At 40.4% G+C, this 20,390-nt stretch overlaps 1 protein-coding gene across 1 annotated transcript in view; it reads left to right on the forward strand.

Moving 5' to 3' along the window:
- LOC109914295 (interleukin-31 receptor subunit alpha-like) overlaps window positions 1–20,390 on the forward strand; it is an 84,741-nt gene that overhangs the window by 2,176 nt on the left and 62,175 nt on the right. The window contains exon 3 of the mRNA XM_048593864.1: window positions 7,437–7,596. Coding sequence (XP_048449821.1) covers window positions 7,437–7,596 — 160 coding nt within the window. The remainder of the gene's footprint in view (window positions 1–7,436; window positions 7,597–20,390) is intronic.

Here is a 20,390-nt window from a genome sequence, read left to right on the forward strand (position 1 = left end):
CCTTCACAGATACTGCCAGACCTGCTGAGCTTTTCCAGCAACTTTGTTTTGTTCCTGATTTACAGCATCTGCAGTTCTTTTGGTTTTTATGACTTTTAAATACTTGTTGAGTAAATAGTGTACTTTAATATGAGTACATTTAAATATGTAGATTATTTTAAGTACTTTAATATTGAGTACTTTTAAAAAGGTATTGAGTACTTTAATGTTGAGTGCTCTAATATTGGATACTTTTAAATTTGTATTGAGTATTGCATCTCTCAGCCAAATAATTTAACTACTGAACAACACTACCAGAACACACTTTTCTTCAATATTGTCACCATAACTTAATCTTTATCTTTTTGCTTAACATCTGGTTATGATTTTCAATTTAGCACTTCATGTTTCCATGAAATGTTTAGTGATTTTTATATTAAACTGACATCACATCAGAGCTGTTCCAATCTAACTACATCACTGACATCTCGCCAATTTTTGTTCTAATTACATTTCCTTCTAACTGATGTTTTTCAAATTTCCTCTTTACATTATCAGGAATAAATGCTTAGTATTTCAAACTGCCCATAGTATTATTACAGTGTAAATGTGATTTGGAACTCATTTTAACTCCTGCTATTTGTTTAACTATATACTCAGCACATTCATTCTAAACCAAACCATTGAAACACTGAGCAAAACAGTCGTAAGACCAGACATTTTTTATGTCGTCTCACCACAACTAATCTTTATCTGTTGTTCATATCACAGTGATCATTTCCTATTTTCTAGTTTTTTTTTAATGAAAATGTTTAATTCTTTATTCTTTCATAGGACGTAGGCATTGCTGGCAGGGCCAATGCTTGTTGCCCATCCAGAATTACTTTTTAACTGAATGGTTTGAAAGGCCATTTCAAAGGGCAATTAAAAGTTAGGCAGTGAATCTGGAATCACTTGTTGGCCAAATGAAGTAAGAACAGCAGATTTCCTTTCCTCAAGGACGTGAGTGAACCAGATAGGTATTATGGAAATCAATGACTGTTTCATGGTAGCATCACTGAGATAAATTTATATTCCAGATTTATTAATTGGATTTAACTTACTGCAGCCAAGATTTAAACCCACATCTTCAGAGTTTTAATCTGAGCCTCTGAATTATTAATTAATGATTGACATTACCAAATCACTATCATCTCCCTCCTTGGTTACAACTCTTAACTGGAACCACAACAAATCTGTTCCAGTACAACTATGACACTGGCATCAAGCCAATAATGTTGAAAGTTGCTCAGGACAGATCCAACTTAATCAATTACTTTCCTATCAGCCAACTCTCATATATCAACAAAATGACGCAAAGAGTTGTCACATAAGAGTGGGCGACACGGTGGCACAGTGGTTAGCACTGCTGCCTCACAGCGCCAGGGACCTGGGTTTGATTCCAGCCTCGGGCGACTGTCTGTGTGGAGTTTGCACATTGTCTGCGTGGGTTTCCTCCGGGCGCTCTGGTTTCCTCCCACAGTCCAAAGATGTGCAGGTTAGGTGGATTGGCCATGCTAAATTGCCCGTAGTGTTCAGGGAGGTAGAGGGTGTATATTAGGTGGGTCATAGGGGGATGGATCTGGGTGGGATGCTCTGAGGTTCGGTGTGGACTTGTTGGGCCGAAGGGCCTGTTTCCACACTGTAGGGATTCTAATTCTAATTTCATACTGTCAAGCTTCACTGTCAGTATTTCACTGACAGCTCATTCATCAAATCTTGATTTGGATTCAGCCAGGATAGCTCAGCTCCAGACTTCAATATTGACTTAGTCAAAACATGGACAAATAAGATTAATTCAAGGGAGAAGATGAGAGTGACTACCCTTGACATCAGGCAATATTTGTCCAAGTATCATGTCAAGGATCACAAATAAACTTTGTCAATAGAAATCAAGGGGAAACCTCTCCACTGGTTGGAGTCATAGCAAGATGGTTGCAATTGTTGGAAGTCAATCACTTCCATCCGAGGACAACGTTTTGGGAGTTTCTTAGAATTGTATCCTAGGCCCAGTCATCTTTAATTGCTTCATCAATGATCTTTCTTCCATCATTTGGTCAGAAGTTTGCAGATGACACCAAGATTGGAGGTGTAGTGGGCAGCAAAGAAGGTTACCTCAGAATACAATAGGACCTTGATCAGATGGGCCAATGGGCTGAGGAGTGGCAGGTGGAGTTTAATTTAGATAAATGTCAGGTTCTGCATTTTGGAAAAGCAAATCAGGGCAGGACTTATACACTTAATGTAAGATTCTGGGGAGTATTGCTGAACCCAGAGACTTTGGGGTGCAGGTTCATAATTCCTTGAAATTGACATTCACTGACATTACCATTGCTGAATGTCTCAGCTTCAATGTTCTGGGGGTCTTCATTGATCAGAAACTGAGCTGCACCAACCACATAAATGACATAGCTACTACAGTAGGTTAGAGGTTGGACATCTGTGGAAGATAGGACATCCTTTGAATCCCAAAGGCATTCCACCTTGACTTGTGCAAGATGCAAGTTAAGCATGAATGTTTTCCATACAGTATTCTGCACTGCCAGCACGGCATCATCCAAGAAAAATTTATCTGCCTGATTAGTAGTCCAGTGTCAACTTAAACACCCATCACCTGTGCACTGTAGTTGCAAATGTGTCTAAATGATATTGCATGCAACTCACACAGAATAGAATAACAGAATTATTATGATGTAGAAGGAAGCAGTTTGGCCCATCATGTCTGTACCAGCTCCCCAACAGCATTATGGCTTAGTGCCAATCTCCTGCCTTGTCTCTATAACCTTGCACATTATATCTATTCAAATAATCATCCAGACCAATCATGGCTTTGAAACCCTCTTATGATATTTCCCCTTCGCTATTTTCTGTCCAAGGAGTACCAAACCATTCTGATCTATCCTCGTCAATGATGTTTCTCATTCTGGAACCATTTTTTGTAAATCTCTTCTGCACTTTCTCTTCCTTCCTTCCACACCCGGAACTGTGTACATTACTCCAGCTGAGATCTAAGAAGTGTCTTATATAAGTTCAACATTACCTGCTTGCCGTTGTGCTGTGACACTATTCTTAACCATTATGCCACTAATAATAATTATGACTTTAGTTTATCTTGCTGTCGTAGTTAAATGTGTACAGTCGTTTTGGAACATCCCTTTCCGTTAAGGTGTACCAACTAATTTCCAAATCTTAAATCTCCACCTGTTGTAGAAGTTAAAAGCTGAATCAACAATATGACTCATTTACAGTACATGTTATTTTCCTATATCTGTGAATAATAGTGAATTTAGACAGCTGTAATTCTGAAACTCACAACATTCTATTTATTATGCTCTAATATAATTTCACATTCAAGGATTGAAAATAGCAGCTACAGTTTTTACATTGTCACTTTCAGAACTTCCTGTTACTACATGGTTTCTCAATTCCATTGGTCTATCTTCCAGACAGTATACATTTAAACAATATCAATTTTAGTCAGTTATTCACAATCAGCAAAGTTTCTCTGGTGTCATCAGCAGGTTAGAAATCTGGGAGTTTTCTTAAGGAAACAACTTGAAGTTGTATTTAGCTTCTCCTCAGCAGCATTTCAATTACCAGTACACAGACAGCTTCCCTAATAGGATGAGAAATGCAATCACAGTGATAATGTTAATCTAAAATGTGGTGTGCATAAATTGTATGAGTGTTTTTTGAATCAGCTTTTGACAAAGACTTAAACAATTCTCACTGTATAACATTAGGTTTTGGAGAAAAAAACTCCTGTAATGTAGCACACAGTGCAATCTTCTTAGGCATTCTTAGAGTCATAGAAATGTACTGTGTGGGAACAGAGCCTTTGGTCCAACTCAACATGCCGACCAGAAATCCTAAATTAACCTAGTTCCATTTACCAGCATTTGATCCTTATCCCTCTAAACCTTTTTTATTCATAAACTCATCCAGGTGCTTTTTAATTGTTATAATTGTACCAGCTTCCACTACCTCCTCTGACAACCCATTGCTTACAAGCAGCACCCTCTGCATGAAAAAGTTGCCACTTAGGTCTCTTTTAAATCTTTTCTCTCTCACCTTAAACCTATGCCCTCTAGTTTTGCACTCCCCTACCCTGGGGAAATGCCCTTGACTATTCACCCTTTCCATGCCCCTCATGATATTATAAATCTCTGTAAGGTCGCCCCTCAGCCTCTGATGCTCCAGGAAAAATAGCCCCAGTCTATTCAACCTCTCCCTATAGCTCAAACCCTCCAACCCTGGCAATATCCTTGTAAATCTTTTCTGAACCCTTTAAAGTTTTGTAATGTCTTTTCTCTAGCAGGAAGACCAGAATTGAACACAGTATTCCAAAAGTGGCTTAGAAAATTTTAAAAAAGAAGCAGAAGTAGGCCATTCAGCCCTTTGAGTCTGCTGCGCTATTCAAATGATCATGGCTGATCATGCAACCCAGTGCCCTGTTCTTGCTTTCTCCCCATTTCCTTTGATCCCTTTAGCACTAAGAACTATATCTAGTTCCTTCTTAAAAACATTCAATGTTTTAACCTCAACCACTTTCTGTGGCAGAGAATTGCGCAGGCTCACCACTCTCTTGATAAAGAAATTTCTTCTCACCTCAGGCCTAATTGGCCCACTCTGTTTCCTTAGACTCTGACCCCTGGTTCTGGACTCCTGTGTCAACAGATACACAATTCCGGCATTTACCCTGTCTAGTCCTGTTGGAATTTTATAGGTTTCTATGAGATCCTCCTTCATTCTTCTAAAATCTACTGAATATAGTCCTAACTGATCTAGCTTCTCTTTATGCATCAGACCTGCCATCCCAGAAGTCAATCTGATAAATCTCTGTTGCACTCCCTCCATAGCCAGAACATCCTTTCTCAGATAAGGAGACCAAAACTGCACACAATACTCCAGGTGTGGTCTCACCAAGACCCTGTACAATTGCAGCAAGACATCCCTGCTCCTGTACTCGAATAATCCACATCTGTAATGTATTACATGCAACAACAGTTAGGCTTAGAAGCTTGGAGTGGATTGTCCAACAGATTTTATTCTTATACCATAATTTGCATAACTTAGTGTAATTTATTTTAGGTAGAATTTACTATTTGAAATTAAATTTGATGAAATCATAGGGTACTGCGTTGATTTCAATTGAAGCTGAATGCCTCAGTCAAGGTAATTGAGTTGTATTTCTACAAATCCTGTAGCTTAAAACCCCACAGTATACACTTCTGGCATGTAGACAGCACAGTACTAATGCTAAATGTGTATTAAAACAAAGTAAAAAAGAGTTGTGTAACATTGGTAGTCAGTTCATTCTGAGTAGAGGCTATCTTTTCATCATTACTGCTGTGCATCAAATGCTGCACTGACTACAGCTGATGCAGAACTGGTTATAAACTTAAAATACTTCAAAGAGTATATGGAGAGCATGTTGTATTGACTGCAAATACAGTAGCTCATGTCAGAAAAACGGTTGGCCGTCTTTTCAAATCCTTCTTTAGCCATTGTGTTGCATGTTCAGGCCAATGAACTGAGATGTGCATATTGCTATGCCCACACCCAAGGCAGGTTTCCTTGTTTAGCACGGTTCCAGATGCGATACCCCAAATCATGAGATGAACTGGCTCTCTGACTTTATTCGCTTGCTGCCACAGTTGGTTACAATGAGGCTAATTTATTTTTATTTGATACCTTTCTCCTTGACCCAGTGAATGTTTGAAAATGAATAATATAACCAGGCTTTCTTGAGCCAACAAAAGGTGAGTTTATTAATTGCTAAATATAAATGCAAGAAGAATTAGTAACATAAAATGTACACACAGATTAGAAATAAGAGATGAGTCAAAAAGATATAAGTATCTATGAATTGTTCACAAAGGGCAGAAAGTTCAGCATTGCTGCTATTTGAGTGGAGATCTGAAACAAAACCAGAAATTGCTGGTGAAACTGAACAGGTCTGGCAGCACCTGTGGAGAGAAAGCAGAGTTTTGGGTCCAATGATTCTTCATCAGAATTGTTTGTAGCTAGGAAAGCCTGGTATTTGTGCTGGAGCTGAGTTGGGGGAAGGGGGGAAGGAAGGGGAGAAGTGAGTGGATAGGTGTGGTTGGAGCTAAGTGAGAGAGAGATATGAAAGGGGTAGGTAGACGAGAAGATTATGGAGAGCAGGCCAGGACAGAAGAAAAGCTGATTAAGAGATAATAAGGGTGAGATAATGGGTGAAAGAAAATTTTGTTCTAAATTAATAGTGTTGTACATATACTGCTAGGAAACTTGAACAGAATAAGGTGAAAAATGCACCCGCACACTTTCAGTGGTGAATCTCATTTGTTGGGAGGTCATATTGGGAAAACAAGCACAAACGATCCATGATCTGCCAACCATTAAATTAAACTTATGTCTAGGCAGCCAATACATGCTGCCAGTGCTTAATGCTCTGAGTGGCAGTGCTCAAATGGAAAACATAACCTTTATCTAATTCAACTGAATAAAATGCCAATGGGTATTTTGTTTACTTCTCAAAAAGCTCATTGTTGTAATTACTTTATGAAATATAGCATGGAAATCCTTTCACCACTATTATTCTATATAAGGCATTTGATCCTGAGATGAACTTTGGACCACGTACCAGTGCCATTGCTAAGGCATTAATTTTCACTTTAGTAATTTTGTCTGACTCTACCTCACCGTAGCTCATTCATTGCTTAAATCATCATCAATGCAACTTTGATGTGATTATTCCAATCCACTCCTGACCAGCCTCCCACTTACTGCCCTCCATAAACAAGAGTTCATCTAATGCGCTGCTGCCCATTACACAGGTCATGCTAAGTCTTGATAACCAATCACAACTGTCATAACTGATCTACTTTGGCTCCTGGTTAAGCAATGCTTCAATTTTTAAAATTTCCATCATTGTTTACAAATCTGTCCATGGCCTCACCTCACCAGAATAACTGCACTCCTCCAATTCTGAGCTGTTCAGTATCCTTGATATTTAATTGCTCCATCAATTCAATCTATGTTTTCAGCTGCCAAGGCCCAGACTCTGAAATTTCCTTCCTAAATATTTCTCTCTCTTTCTGTTCCTTCAAATATGCCTCTTTGGTCAAGCTTTAGTTCATCTGACTTATTTCTCCTTATGTGGCTCAGTGTCAAACTTTGTTTGTTAGCGCTACTGTTAAATGCTTTGGGATGCTTTGCTGCATTAAAAGCACTAAATAAATACAGCTGTTGTTCTTTTAAAATACAGTGGATAGAATTTTAAATGTTCTTGCTGAAGCATTATATGATAGCTTTGCTCATCGTGAATTCCAGGCTTATATATATATCCGTTGTTCTTTGGAGATGTGTTCGGCACCGTTTTGCAAACAGTCTCAAACTTGAAGAATTGGTTGCAGTGAAAAATAATTTCAAAGTGCACTGTTATAAAGCATGTGTTTATTCCTGGACATCAGATGGACCACACAACCTGCAATGCTACTACATTAAAGAAATTGAAAGAGGCTTGAACTGTGCATGGAATCCTGGAAAACCCTATACAAATACTACTACCTACACACTAAAAATACGCAGGAGGTGAGTTCATTTGGATTTTGTCTCAGAAGATACATTTTAATTTGAATTGAGTTGAGTTGCTTTTTGAGTTGAGTTGAGTTATTTTGAGCAAACTAATATATACATGAATTGGAAATTTGCAAATGCTGTGAACTTGAAGTGAAACTGTTGAGGAAAATGTCAATGTAAAGTATAAAGTGGAAGAATTCTTAAAATGTGTACATAATAGCTTTCCTGCTGTGTACGATTACAGCCCAATGGGGAAAAGAGCAGTGTTGGATTTGATTTTGGGCAATGTTTCAATGGCGAGCATTTGGAAAATAGTAGTGACAAAATCATTACGTTTAGAACAGTTGTGGAAATGGAAGAAGGAAACTCAGGCATGAAAATATTCAAAGCAGAGGAGGGTTAATTTCAGTGAGTTGAAAAGTGATCTGGCCTAGGCAGATTGGCAAGTAAAACAGCAAATGTGAGTCCAAAGAGGAATATTTCAGGAAAGGATAGACACAGTTGATGGGAGGAAAAAGAACAGCATCCCAAAGCCTGGATTCCAGGATGGCTGAAGTTATAGAGATAAAAGTGTAACAGTGAAAGGACATGCACCAGATTTACAAATGAAAGAACTAGACCGAATACAAAAAGTACAGGGTAAACTGGAAAGGAAATAAAAGCAACAAAGGGAGTATAGGGGACCAGACGAACATTTGACATTAAGATGAAACCACAATACTATTATAGATATAGTAAAAAGATAGTCAAAGGAAGAGTCCAGTGAATTAAAAACAACAAAGGAGAAATTCCTTTAGTGGCTCAGAGATTGGCAATGCTGCCTCACAGCACTAGGGAGCCAGGTTCAATTCCAGCTTTAGGTGGCTGTCTGTGTGCACATTCTCCCTGTGTCTGCATGGGTTTCTTCTGGGTGCTCCGGTTTCCTCCCACAGTCCAAAGATATGTAGTTTAGGCAGATTGGCCATACTGCAATTGCCTATAGTGCTTAGGGATGCATAGGCTAGGTGCATTAACCGCGTTAATGTGGGGCTGGGGCTGGGTGGGATCCTGTTTGGAGAATTGGTGCAGACTTGATAGGCCGAATGGCTTCCTTCCACACTGTCGGGATTCTATGAAATTCCTGTGGAGGCAAGCTGGAGTACGAAAATAATATTTTGCATCAGTATTCATTAAAGATTTGATTGATTGATTGACTGCCACCTGTACCAAAGTACAGTGAAAAGCTTTGTTTACGAGCAGTACAGGCAGATCATAGTAAGCAAAGATGTACAGATCAAAAAGACTTAAGACAGAGGCATACAGGTCATTGTCACTGTAAATAAGAAGTTTGTGGAGAAATTGGATAGGATAAAATAACTAAATTGAGTTAAGGGAAGCTACTGAAAGCGCTGGTAGTGCTCAGCCAGCCTAACACTGGTGGTGGGAAACATTTAGAGTCAACAATCCAGGACAAAATCACTTGGCATTTGGAAACATGTGGGGTACCTCCCTTGGGGATGTGTTGGCCTAATGGTATTAGTGCTGGGCTATTATTCCAGCAAACCAAACAATGTCCTGGAGTCCAGATCCCGCCACAGCAGATTTTGGAATTTGAATTTGGTTTAAAAAAAATCTGGAATTAGGAGTCTAATGATGATCAAGAAGCCATTGTTGATGGTCAGAAAAACCCATCTGGTTCACTACTGTCCTTTAGGGAAGGAAACTGCCATCCTTACCTGGTCTGGCCTACATGTGACTCCAGACCCAGAAGAATGTGGTTAACACTTAACCGCTCTCTGGGCAATTAGGGATGGGCAAAAAACGCTGGCCTAGCCAGCGACGCCCTCATCCCATGAATGAATAAAAACAATACATGAAAACCAACTTGTTAAGGATATTTTTGAGTTCTTTGATAAAATAATTGAGCCGATTAATGAAGGTCTGGTGATTGATGTGTGTATGGGCTCTTGGGAGGCATTTAACAGGACACCACAAAACTATCTTCTTATAAAGACTCAAGTCTATGAAGTTATAGACACAGTGCTTGTGTGGATACAGAATTGACTAAACGAAATATAACAGGGAGAAGAACTGTTGTTTCTCAAAATGGAGAGAAGTAATTAATGGTGCTTCCAGAGGTCAGTGTTGCAACCACTTCTCTTTTTTGATGTCTAATGATAAGTTGATAGTAGAACAGACTCAAGGAGCTAAATGACCTACCCCAGTTTTTCTATTCCAATTAAGATAATTTGCAAAAGAATCTGAAGCACTGCCAACAAAAAGAATTGATCCAGCAAGCCCAAATCATAGAACTACAGAAGTATTATGGCACAGAGAAGGCATTCAGCCCATTATGTCTGCATCAGCTCTTCAGATAAACATCATTACCCAGTGCAAATCTCTTGCTTTTTCTTTCTACCTTGCACATTATTTTGATCCAAATAATCATTCAATACCTTCTTGAATGCCTCAATGAACTTGCCTCCACCACATTTCCAATGCATTCCATATCCTAACTATTCATTGAGTGAAAACATCTTTGCAAATCACTTTAATCTATGCCTGTTGGTTCTTGATCCCTCTACAAGTGGGAACAACTTCTCCCTATCTACTCTGTCTAGCCCCTCATTTTGAAAACCATATCTCTTTTCAACCTTTTTCTTTTCAAGGAGAACTGTCCAAACTTCATCAATCTGTCTTCAGAACTGAAATTTCTGATCCCTGAACCATTTTTTGTATACAGCTTCTGTACCCTCTCAATACATTCACATCTTTCCTATAATGTAGTGCCCACAACTGTCCAAAAAACTTCAGCTGAGTACAAAAGCAGTGAAAGATCTTTGCATTTTGTGAAAAGGGCATTTTGCTAAAACTATACCAGGCACTAATCAAACCATGAAAGTAAAACAAAGAACTGTGGAGGGTGGAGATTTGAAACTCATTAAAACAGAAATTGCTGGAGAAACTCAGCAGATCTCGCAGTGTCTATAGCAAGAAAACAGAGTTAACATTTCAATGGGTCAATAAACTCGAAGCATTAACTCTGCGTTCTCTCCACAGATACTGCCAGCGCTGCTGTGGAGAGAACGCAGAGTTAATGCTTCGAGTTTATTGACCCATTGAAATGTTAACTCTGTTTTCTTGCTATAGACACTGCGAGATCTGCTGAGTTTCTCCAGCAATTTCTGTTTTAATGAGTTTCAAATCTCCACCCTCCACAGTTCTTTGTTTTACTTTCATGGTTTGATTAGTGCCTGGTATAGTTTTAGCAAAACCTCACTGCAAAGATGTTTTCACTCAATGAATAGTTAGGATATGGAATGCACTGGAAATGTGGTGGAGGCAAGTTCATTGGGATATTCAAGAAGGTATTGAGTAATTATTTGGATCAAAATAACGTGCAAGGTAGAAAGAAAAAGCACTAACACACAAAAACAAAAATTGCTGTAGAAACTCAGCAGGGCTGGCAGCATCTGTGGAGAGAATGCAGAGTTAATGCTTGGAGTTTATTGACCTGTTGAAATGTTAATTCTGTTTTCTTGCTACAGATGCTGCGAGATCTGCTGATCTTCTCCAGCAATTTCTGTTTTTGTGTGTTACTCATCAAACCACAGCTGGAATACTGTGGATAGTTTTGATCCCCTTGTTTAAGCAAAGATCTAATGGTATTGGCGGTAGCCCAGAGAAGGATCACCAGATTGATTCCTGGTATAAAGACATTGTCTTATGAGGAGACGTTGATTGATCAGGCCTGTACACATTCTAGTTTAGAAAAAATGAGAGGCAACATTATTAAAACATGTAAGATTCTTAGGGGTCTTATCAGGGTAGATGCAGAAAGGTTGTTTCCCCTTGTGGGAGAGTCCAGGACCAGATGACATAACCTCAGAGTAAAGTGTAGCCCATTTAAGACAGAGGCCAGGAAGAATTCCTTCTCTCACAGAAAAGTGAATTTGTGGAAATCTTTACCACAGAGATCTACCAGGTTTTCTGAAAGAGTTCAGAAAAGATTGACAAGGATGTTGCCATGGTTGGAGGGTTTGAGCTGCAGGGAGAGGCTGAATAGACTGGAGCTATTTTCCCTGGAGTGTCGGAGGTTGAGGGGTGACCTGAAAGAGGTTTATAAAATTCATGAAGGGCATCGATACGGTAAATAGACAAGGTCTTTTTCCCAGGGTTTGGGAGTCCAAAACTAGAGCGGGCATAGGTTTAAGGTGAGAGCAGAAAGATTTATAAAGAATCTAAGGAGCAGCCTTTTCACACAGAGCATGGCACATGTATGGAACGAGCTGCCGGAGGAAGTGGTGGAGACTGGTGCAATTACAACATTTAAAAAGCATCTGGATAGATATGTGAATGGGAAGGGTTTAGAAGGATATGGGCCATATGCTGGCAAATAGGACTAGATTTATTTAGGATATCTGTTTGGCATAGACGAGTTGGACTGAACAGCCTCTTTCCATGCTCTACAGCTCTGGCTCAATAACTCTAAGTTCCCCTCCAAACCACTCACCAGTCATCATCCTGGTTTGGAAAATATTGCCCTTCCTTCAGTCTCTTCCCTCACTAATAGCTGGAATGTGTCCATATGGTATGGCTAAAATAGCTTACCACCCCCTTTTCCTAATAAATGCTGACCTTCCCATTGATAGCATATTCTATGAGTGGATTAAAATAAATTCCAGCACAGAAATTGATCATTTGACCCACATTTAAAGGCAGTAGGCAGAGTCTTAGTGTGACACAACATTTCAAAGGATATCACCTCGAACAGGGTGGTGTTCCCTCCAGACAATGTTTAAACAACAGCCTTGTTTTCATGTTGAGCTCGGACTCTGGTGTGCATATTACCGAGTTAAGAGATTAGCACACTATGCTTTTGAAATGTGACAATGAAGCAAATGTGCTTTATTAACGACTTTTATGCTTTTCTTAATCCGTTGCCTTTAATTGCTCTTAACATACATCTAAAACTGTTCTCAGCATCACGCAGCATTTAATGCAATGTATGCGTAAACCCAAGACTTCAGAAAAGGTTTACAAGGGAGTTGCCAGGATTGGAGATTTAAACTAAAGGGAGAGGCTGAATAGGCTGGGGCTATTTTCCCTGGAGCGTGTGTGACCTTTGTAGAAGTTTGTAAAATCATGAGGGGCATGGATAGGGTGAATAATCAAGGTCTTTTCCTCAGGGCAGGGGAGTTCAAAACTAGACGGCAATGGTTTAAGGTGAGAGCGGAAAGATTTAAAAGGGATCTAAGGGGCAACGTTTTCATGCAGAGTGGGGCACGTGTTTGGAATGAGCTGCCAGAGGAGGCTGGTACAATTACAACATTTAAAAGGCATCTTGATGGGAACATAAATAGGAAGGGATTAGAGGGCTATGGGCCAAATGCTGGAAAATAGGACTAGATTAATTTAGGACATCTGGTCGGCATGGACAAGTTGGACCGAAGGGTCTGTTTTCATGCTGTACAACTCTATGACTGTAACTGAGGTGAGTGAATTTTGTTTCATGTCTACTCTCCAGAACTGCAGATCTTCATTCTTCCCATTGCTTTAGGCTCACAATTTAGTTTTTCCTCATGGGATGAGTGCCATTCCATCATCACCTCCAGCTCAGCAATTCCTCCTGGATTTGTAACATCGTTTAGGACCTTGCCACTTTCCGTAACACTCTCATCACCTCCAGCACCTTCAACTCTCCCTGTTCCTATCATCTCAATAAATCCCAACAATGTTTCCTCTTCCTACTGCATTCCTCTGCTAGGAAATCCCTTGCAATCCCTTTAATACCTACGTCCATACTTTGGTAATCCTCTTTTGCTAAACAGTCTCTTTCTTCTGATTTGTTCGGATTTTTTTGTGGTCTTCTAAGGCTGTTTCAATTGAATATGTTCCTTTACATCCTGAGTGAGACACATGTAGGAATTTCCTGCTGAGCTTTTGTCAGTTTCAATGGAATGTCCTTTTGTTGGATATTTTACACTGTTCCTTCAAATGTTTTCCACTGTACATTTACGGCCATACATTTCAGTCAGTTTACCCTGTTTACAATGGTCAGTTCTCCTCTCAATGTCATACAATTGGCTTTGTTTCTGTTTCTAATTGTTCCTTGTTCCTTGTATGGTCACATTAAAACTTCATTATCCCTTGGAATTCCACTTTTTCACAATTTCCTGGAGGATCTCTCAGTATGACATTACTCATTCACTCAGCTTCATCACACAACAGTCGATCTGGGATAGTTACATCCTTAGCCAGTTGCACAACATGTTATTCAAAGAAATACTGACAAAAACATTCTCCGAGCTCCTCTTCGAATGCCACTATTTTATTGCACATACTTTGTCCATTCCAAAAAGTAACATTATCATGTACTTTATACCATGATTTCCTGTCACAAACTGATGTATAGTTTTCGTGAAACTCTGTGCTTCCTGTCCCTTTCTGCTTGTCTTCAGCCACATCATCATGCTGTTCCGATCACATTTTCTGTTTGGATTTGGAAATCTCCATTCCCCTGAACCCTGTCCCTATACCCTCTCTGTCAGTTTAAAGCCCTGTCCATAAACCTACTGATATGCTTGGCCAGGACACTGGTCCCAGCACGGTTCCAGTTATTATTTATTCACTCATGAGATGTGAGTGTCTCTGGCTGGCCAGCATTTATTGCCCACCCCTAGCTACCCTTGAACTGAATGGCTTGCTGTGCCATTTCAGAGGGTAGTTGTGAGTCAGCCATGTTCCTGTGGGTCTGAGGACATGTGTAGGCCTGACCAAGTGAAGATGGCAGATTTTCTTCCCTAATTACTGAGTCAGACTCAATCACTAGTCGTCATGGGAGGCCTGCTTTAAGCTTTGTGATGCTGTACCTTCTGAAGACAGCAGAGGAAGTTCACAGTTATCAATCCAGGCCTGTGCTGTCTTTGTGAGGATCAGCACAGCAGAAGTGAAAGCAAATCTCCCACGACAGGGCGGTAATGCTGTCTCTGATCTTTCTGTTCTGTGCTCCCCCTCCATGACTGTATCTATGTCATGTCTCGTGGACCAGTGTCTTCAATCATTCTAACTCTTATAACTGCTCCTATTTCTGTCACCAGCATCACGCAGCATTTAATGCAATGTATGCGTAAACCCAAGACTTCAGAAAAGGTTTACAAGGGTGTTGCCAGGATTCTACAATCCCTCCATATATTTGAAACGTACTCCAATCCTGACCACCATCCCTATCTCTGTAACTTGCTTCAGTCTCTGCAACATGCCTTATCTCGGTAGTCTCCTCCTCCAGTAACTGGAGTCATAGAATTGTGAAGCACGGAAAGAGACCCTTTGGACCAACTCGTCCATGCCGACCAGGTTTCCCAAACTGAACAAGTCACATTTGCCTGCGTTTGGCCTGTATCCTTTCAAACCTTTCCTGTCCGTGTACCTGCCCCAATGTCTTTTCAATGTTGTAATTGTACTTATCTCCACCACTTCCTCTGGCATTTCGTTCCATATTTGCACCATTCTTTGTGTAGAAAACGTTACCCCTCAGGTCTGTTTTAAAGCTTTCCCCTGTCACCTCAAACCTATGCTCTCTACTTTTGGACTCCCCTACCCTGGGAGCAAAGACGTTGTCTATTCACCTTATATATGCTGCTCAGGCATTCATAAACCTCTAAAAGGTCACCCTACAACCTCCTGCGCTTGAGGGAAATATCTCTGCTTGGGGTCCCGCAAATTCATCCCTGGTTTCCCAAACGTCCTCAGATACATTTGATCAAGCTTTTCAAGACCTCCAACATCACTCTTCTGTAGTGTGGACTCTTTTCAAGACATCGCTGTTTATTTCCCTGAATTTACTAGTCTTTCTCCACAGTAAGTACTGACGTGAAATACTGTTTAGGATCTCAAACACCTGTGCTTCTCTATATCTGTTCTGGGACCTCTGCTCTTTGTGATCTTTATGAATGACTTGGATGAGGAAGTGGAAGGGTGGGTTAGTAAGTTTGCCGATGACATAAAGGTTGGTGGAATTGTGGACAGCGTGGAGGGCTGTTGTAGGTTGCAACGGGACATTGACAGGATGCAGAGCTGGGCAAAAAAGTAGCAGATGGAATTCAACCCAGAAAAGTGTGAAGTGATTAATTTTGGAAGGTCAAATTTGAATGCAGAATGCAGGGTTAATGGCAGGATTCTCAGCAGTGTGGAGGAACAGAGGGATCTTGGGGTCCACGTCCATAGATCCCTCAAAGTTGCTACCCAAGTTGATAGAGTTGTAAAGAAGGCGTATGGTGTGTCGGCTTTCATTAGCAAGGGAATTGAGTTTAAGAGGTTATGCTGCAGCTCTATAAAACTCTGGTTAGACCACACTTGGAATATTGTGTTCAGTTCTGGTCACCTCATTACAGGAAAGATGTGGAAGCTTTAGAGAGGGTGCAGAGGAGATTTACCAGGATGCTGCCTGGACTGGAGGGCAGGTCTTATGAGGAAAGATTGAGGGAGCTAGGGCTTTTTTCATTGGAGTGAAGAAGGATGAGAGGTGACTTGATAGAGGTGTGAAAGATGATGAGAGGCATAGATAGAGTGGATAGTCAGAGACTTTTTCCCAAGGCAGAAATGACTGTTACAAGGGGCATAATTTTAAGGTGATTGGAGGAAGGTATCGGGGAGATGTCAGAAGTAGGTTCTTCACACAGAGAGCGGTGGGCATGTGGAATGCACTGCCGGCAGTGGTAGTGGAGTTAGATACTTTAGAGACTTTTAGGCGCCTCTTGGAAAGGCACATGGAGGATAGTAAAATGTAGGGTATGCAGGGTAGATTGATCTTAATAGGCTAATAGGTCGGCACAACATTGTGGGCCGAAGGGCCTGTACTGTGCTGTACTGTTCTATGTTCTATATATTCATGGATCACCATCTCAAGCCATTTTGCACAGATGTGTGAAACTCTTAATATTTCATGAAGTACTGGTGTTTATCTGACATTTACCAATCCTACTGGAGTCATCATCCTAATAGACACAAACCACTTATCACCTTTAGATTGAATATTGCCAGTCTGTTGTATAGTGTAAAGCAATTGGCATTACCATTTGTTGACATCGGGTTGCAGGCTTACTTTACTTCTTTCTAGCTAAACACTTGTGTACAAAGCACCTTCTTGCATTTGCAGCCCTGCTTTCCCCATGCCTGGCATACTTCTTTTTCTGTTGTATGATGCTCTCTGCACTGTTTACATCCTCTATCTCTGACCTTGATCATTCTACTGGCTTTTCTGCGACAATTTATTGTTTTTTCCTAGTCTCTCATTCTCATTGGGTTAGGATATTTCTCAGCATATACCTTGTTCATTGTCTCATTCATACACTATAGCTGATTTCAGACAATCTCAGATTTTTGTGCATGTTGATAGCTTGCTTGAGAATAGGTTTTGCAGCACGATCCCTTAAGCTTAGGACAACCATATCTATGATGAGGTTACCTTTCAATTATCCTAACTCTCAGGAACTAGAAAGATGTATCAGTGCAATTATATTCTGATCAATAGTCTCCCCTGACCTCAGATGTTGAACAAATATCGTTCAAACATAATATTAATGTGAGGTTTAAAGTGTGCCTCTAAAACTTTCAATGTTTCTGCTGTTTAGCTGTTCTGCTCTTCAGTGAGATCTAGGCAGTGACAACCTTTTCTGAGCACAGATATCTCCTATATCCTCAAGTTTTCTTATTAATTCTATAGCTTTTTTCATGGTTTTTCCACTGCGAGTAGAAAAACCCCATCTCTGTCTTACATCTCTTTTCATATCCACAAAAGCCCAGAGTGGAAAAATGCACAGCTATTTTGATTCACCCAGTAATTCAAAGTCGCAGTCTTTCTTTCAACTTCCTTCTTTAATTAGCTGGCTGTCTTAACAGCTCTGAAGATCCACACATTTTTAGCTCTTCACCCTGACACATATTCCAGGTGTTATGTGTTTAATAGTCACCACAAATTACACACACAGCCACTTGAAGCAGACATAGAGATCACATGACCATGCCAAGCCACCCAGTATGTTGAGGGTGCAACTGCATTTCTCTAAAAATGATCTTGAGCTTTAAAATCACCTTGTTTCCCACTGCCATGCGAGAGAACAAATGAACAAACATTCCCCATGATACAATGTTCTGGTGTTTAGTTTGACTTGGTTTAGTCACAATGCATATACCTTGTCATCACATGAATCCCTCTCTCTCTCTCCCCGACCCCCTCCCCTCTCCCCCGCCCCCTCCCCTTTTATTGAAGCACTTATTCTTTAAAACAGTTGACAGTCCGGAGATGGAGATAAATGTGGTTTTATGCTCTGAACCTTTTGTGTTGGAGGTACTCACAAGTACTGCAATGGGCCCAAGACAGGATGATGCTTCGTCGTGAGATACTTAGCTGTCTGATCCTGAAAGGTGAAGGCTTCTTCAGGAACTGATAGGATGAGGTGTTTTCTTTTCAGCCATGAGGGCAAGAAGGCTTGTTGAATAATTGGTTTTTGTAAGTTTTCACGATAACGAAAGAGGATACCATACCTGACTTCCAGGGAAACCAACGAAGGACTGGAAACTACAGGAGTTAATGTAACACAGAAACAGTATTAGAATAAATAAAAATGCTAAAGTCTAACAAATCACCACGACCTGATAGTCCATTCCAGGATTTTGAAGGAAGTAGATCAGGGAAATGCAGTTAATTTAGTCAGAACCTTCTTGAGCTCTCTTGACTCAGGAATTGACTTAGGGTGCTGGGCAGGACTGTCTGTCATGGCCCAAAATCTAGGGCTCGGGGGCTCTTGGGGTCCTGTTATTGTCATGTCAGGACTTGGACCACTTCACTCAGGTCAGCAGGCTTGGGGGCCTAGGGAACAAATGGCCTCAGGGCCTACGGTCTCTGTCCCTCCCCCTGCCTCTTGAATTGGAAAGTTGAAAATGTAGTTCCAGTGTTTGAGAATAGTGAGAATGAAAAGCCAGGAATTTACGTACCTGTTAATCCAACCTCCACTGTGAAGAGGTTACTGGTATCTATACTGTAGAACAAAGTGACTGAACAACTGGGTAATAAAACTGATTAGAGAAAACCAACAGGGTTTTGTAAAAGGGTAGATCATATATTGCAAATCTAATTGAATTTTTGAGAAGAATCTAAAGCAGTAACAAAATCAAAAATGACAATTTGTCTATGGATGAAACCTATATATTCTTCCAAAAGGTACTCTTATAAGGTCTACATAAGAGAATCTTAGCTGAAAGTAAAGCTCATGGAATTGAAAGCACATTGTTGACCTAGTTCAGAGTTTGGTTATGAAATAGAACAGAGAGCAGGGATAATGGGTGTGTACTCAAAATTGACAAAGCGGCTGATGGTATCTCATTGACTTATCACTATATTAATAAGTCAGATATTGCAGTAGAGAGCCATATATCAAAGTTTGGTAAATGCACAAAGATTAGTGGCATGGTAAATAGTGTAAATGAGAGCAGAAAATTACAAGAAGTGAGAATGATACATTACATGAACATCCAAAATTGTGACAGACGGATGCCACTTCAGTTTAACATAGAACATAGAAGTGTACAGCACAGGAATGGGTCCTTTGGCCCAGAATGTTGTGCTAAACATGACACCAAATGAAACTAATCCCTTTTGCCTGCCATTAGTCCGTATCCCTCCATTCCTTGCATATTCGTATGCTTATCTAAAAGTCCCTTAAATGCCCCAATTGTATCTGCCTTCACCACTACCCCGAAAGTATGTTCCAGACTCCAACCAGTCTGTGTAAAAAACTTGCCCCTCATGTCTCCTTTGAACTTTCCTCCTCTAACCTAAAATGCATGTCCCCTAATATTAGATATTTCAACTCTGGGAGAAAGATTTTGACTGTCAACTCTATCTATGCATCTCATAACGTTATAGACTTCTGTCAAGTTTCCCCTCAGCCTCCGCCACTCATACCCTCTATTCCAGGCAGTATCCTGGTGAATCTTTTCTGCTCCCTCTCCAAAGCCTCCATATCCTTCCTATAATGTGGTGACCAGAATTGAACAGAATATTCTAAATGTGGCCTAACCAAAGTCTTATAAACCTGCAACATGACACCCTGACTCTTGTACTCAATTCCTCAACCAATAAAGACAAGCATGCCATATGCCTTCTTTACTGCTGTATCTACTTGCGTGGCTACTTTCAGGAAGTTAGGCCCTTGAAACCCAAGATCTTTCTGTACATCAATGCTGTTCAGAGTCCTGCCATTAACTATACTTTTGCTTAACATTTGATGTCCCAAAGTGCAGCACCTCACACTTCCCTGGATTAAACTCCATCTGCCATTTCTCCACCCATATCTGCAATTGATCTATATCCCGTGGTTTCCTTTGACACTATCCACAACTCCACCGATCTTTGTATCATCTGCAAACTTACTAACCCACCCATCTACATTTTCATCTAAGTCACTTATATATATCACAAACAGCAGAGGTCCCAGCACAGTTCCTTGCTGAACACCACCTGTGACAGACCTCCAGGCTGAAAAACACTCTTCCAACCACTGCCTTCTATGGGCAAGCCAAATCTGAATCCACATGGATCCCATTCATCTAAATTTTCTGGATGACCCTACCATGAGGGACCTTGTCGAAAGCCTTATGAAAACCCATGTAAACAACATCCACTGCTGTACCCTCATCGATCACCTTCGTCACCTCCTTGAAAAATTCAATCAAGTTAGTAAGACATGACCTGCCCTGCACAAAGCCATGCTGACATCCCTAATTAGGCCATGATTTTCCAAATGTGCATAAATCTTATCCCTAAC

The sequence above is a fragment of the Rhincodon typus genome, chromosome 3 (genome assembly GCF_021869965.1).
Source record: "Rhincodon typus isolate 14 chromosome 3, sRhiTyp1.1, whole genome shotgun sequence".
NCBI lineage: Eukaryota > Metazoa > Chordata > Chondrichthyes > Orectolobiformes > Rhincodontidae > Rhincodon > Rhincodon typus.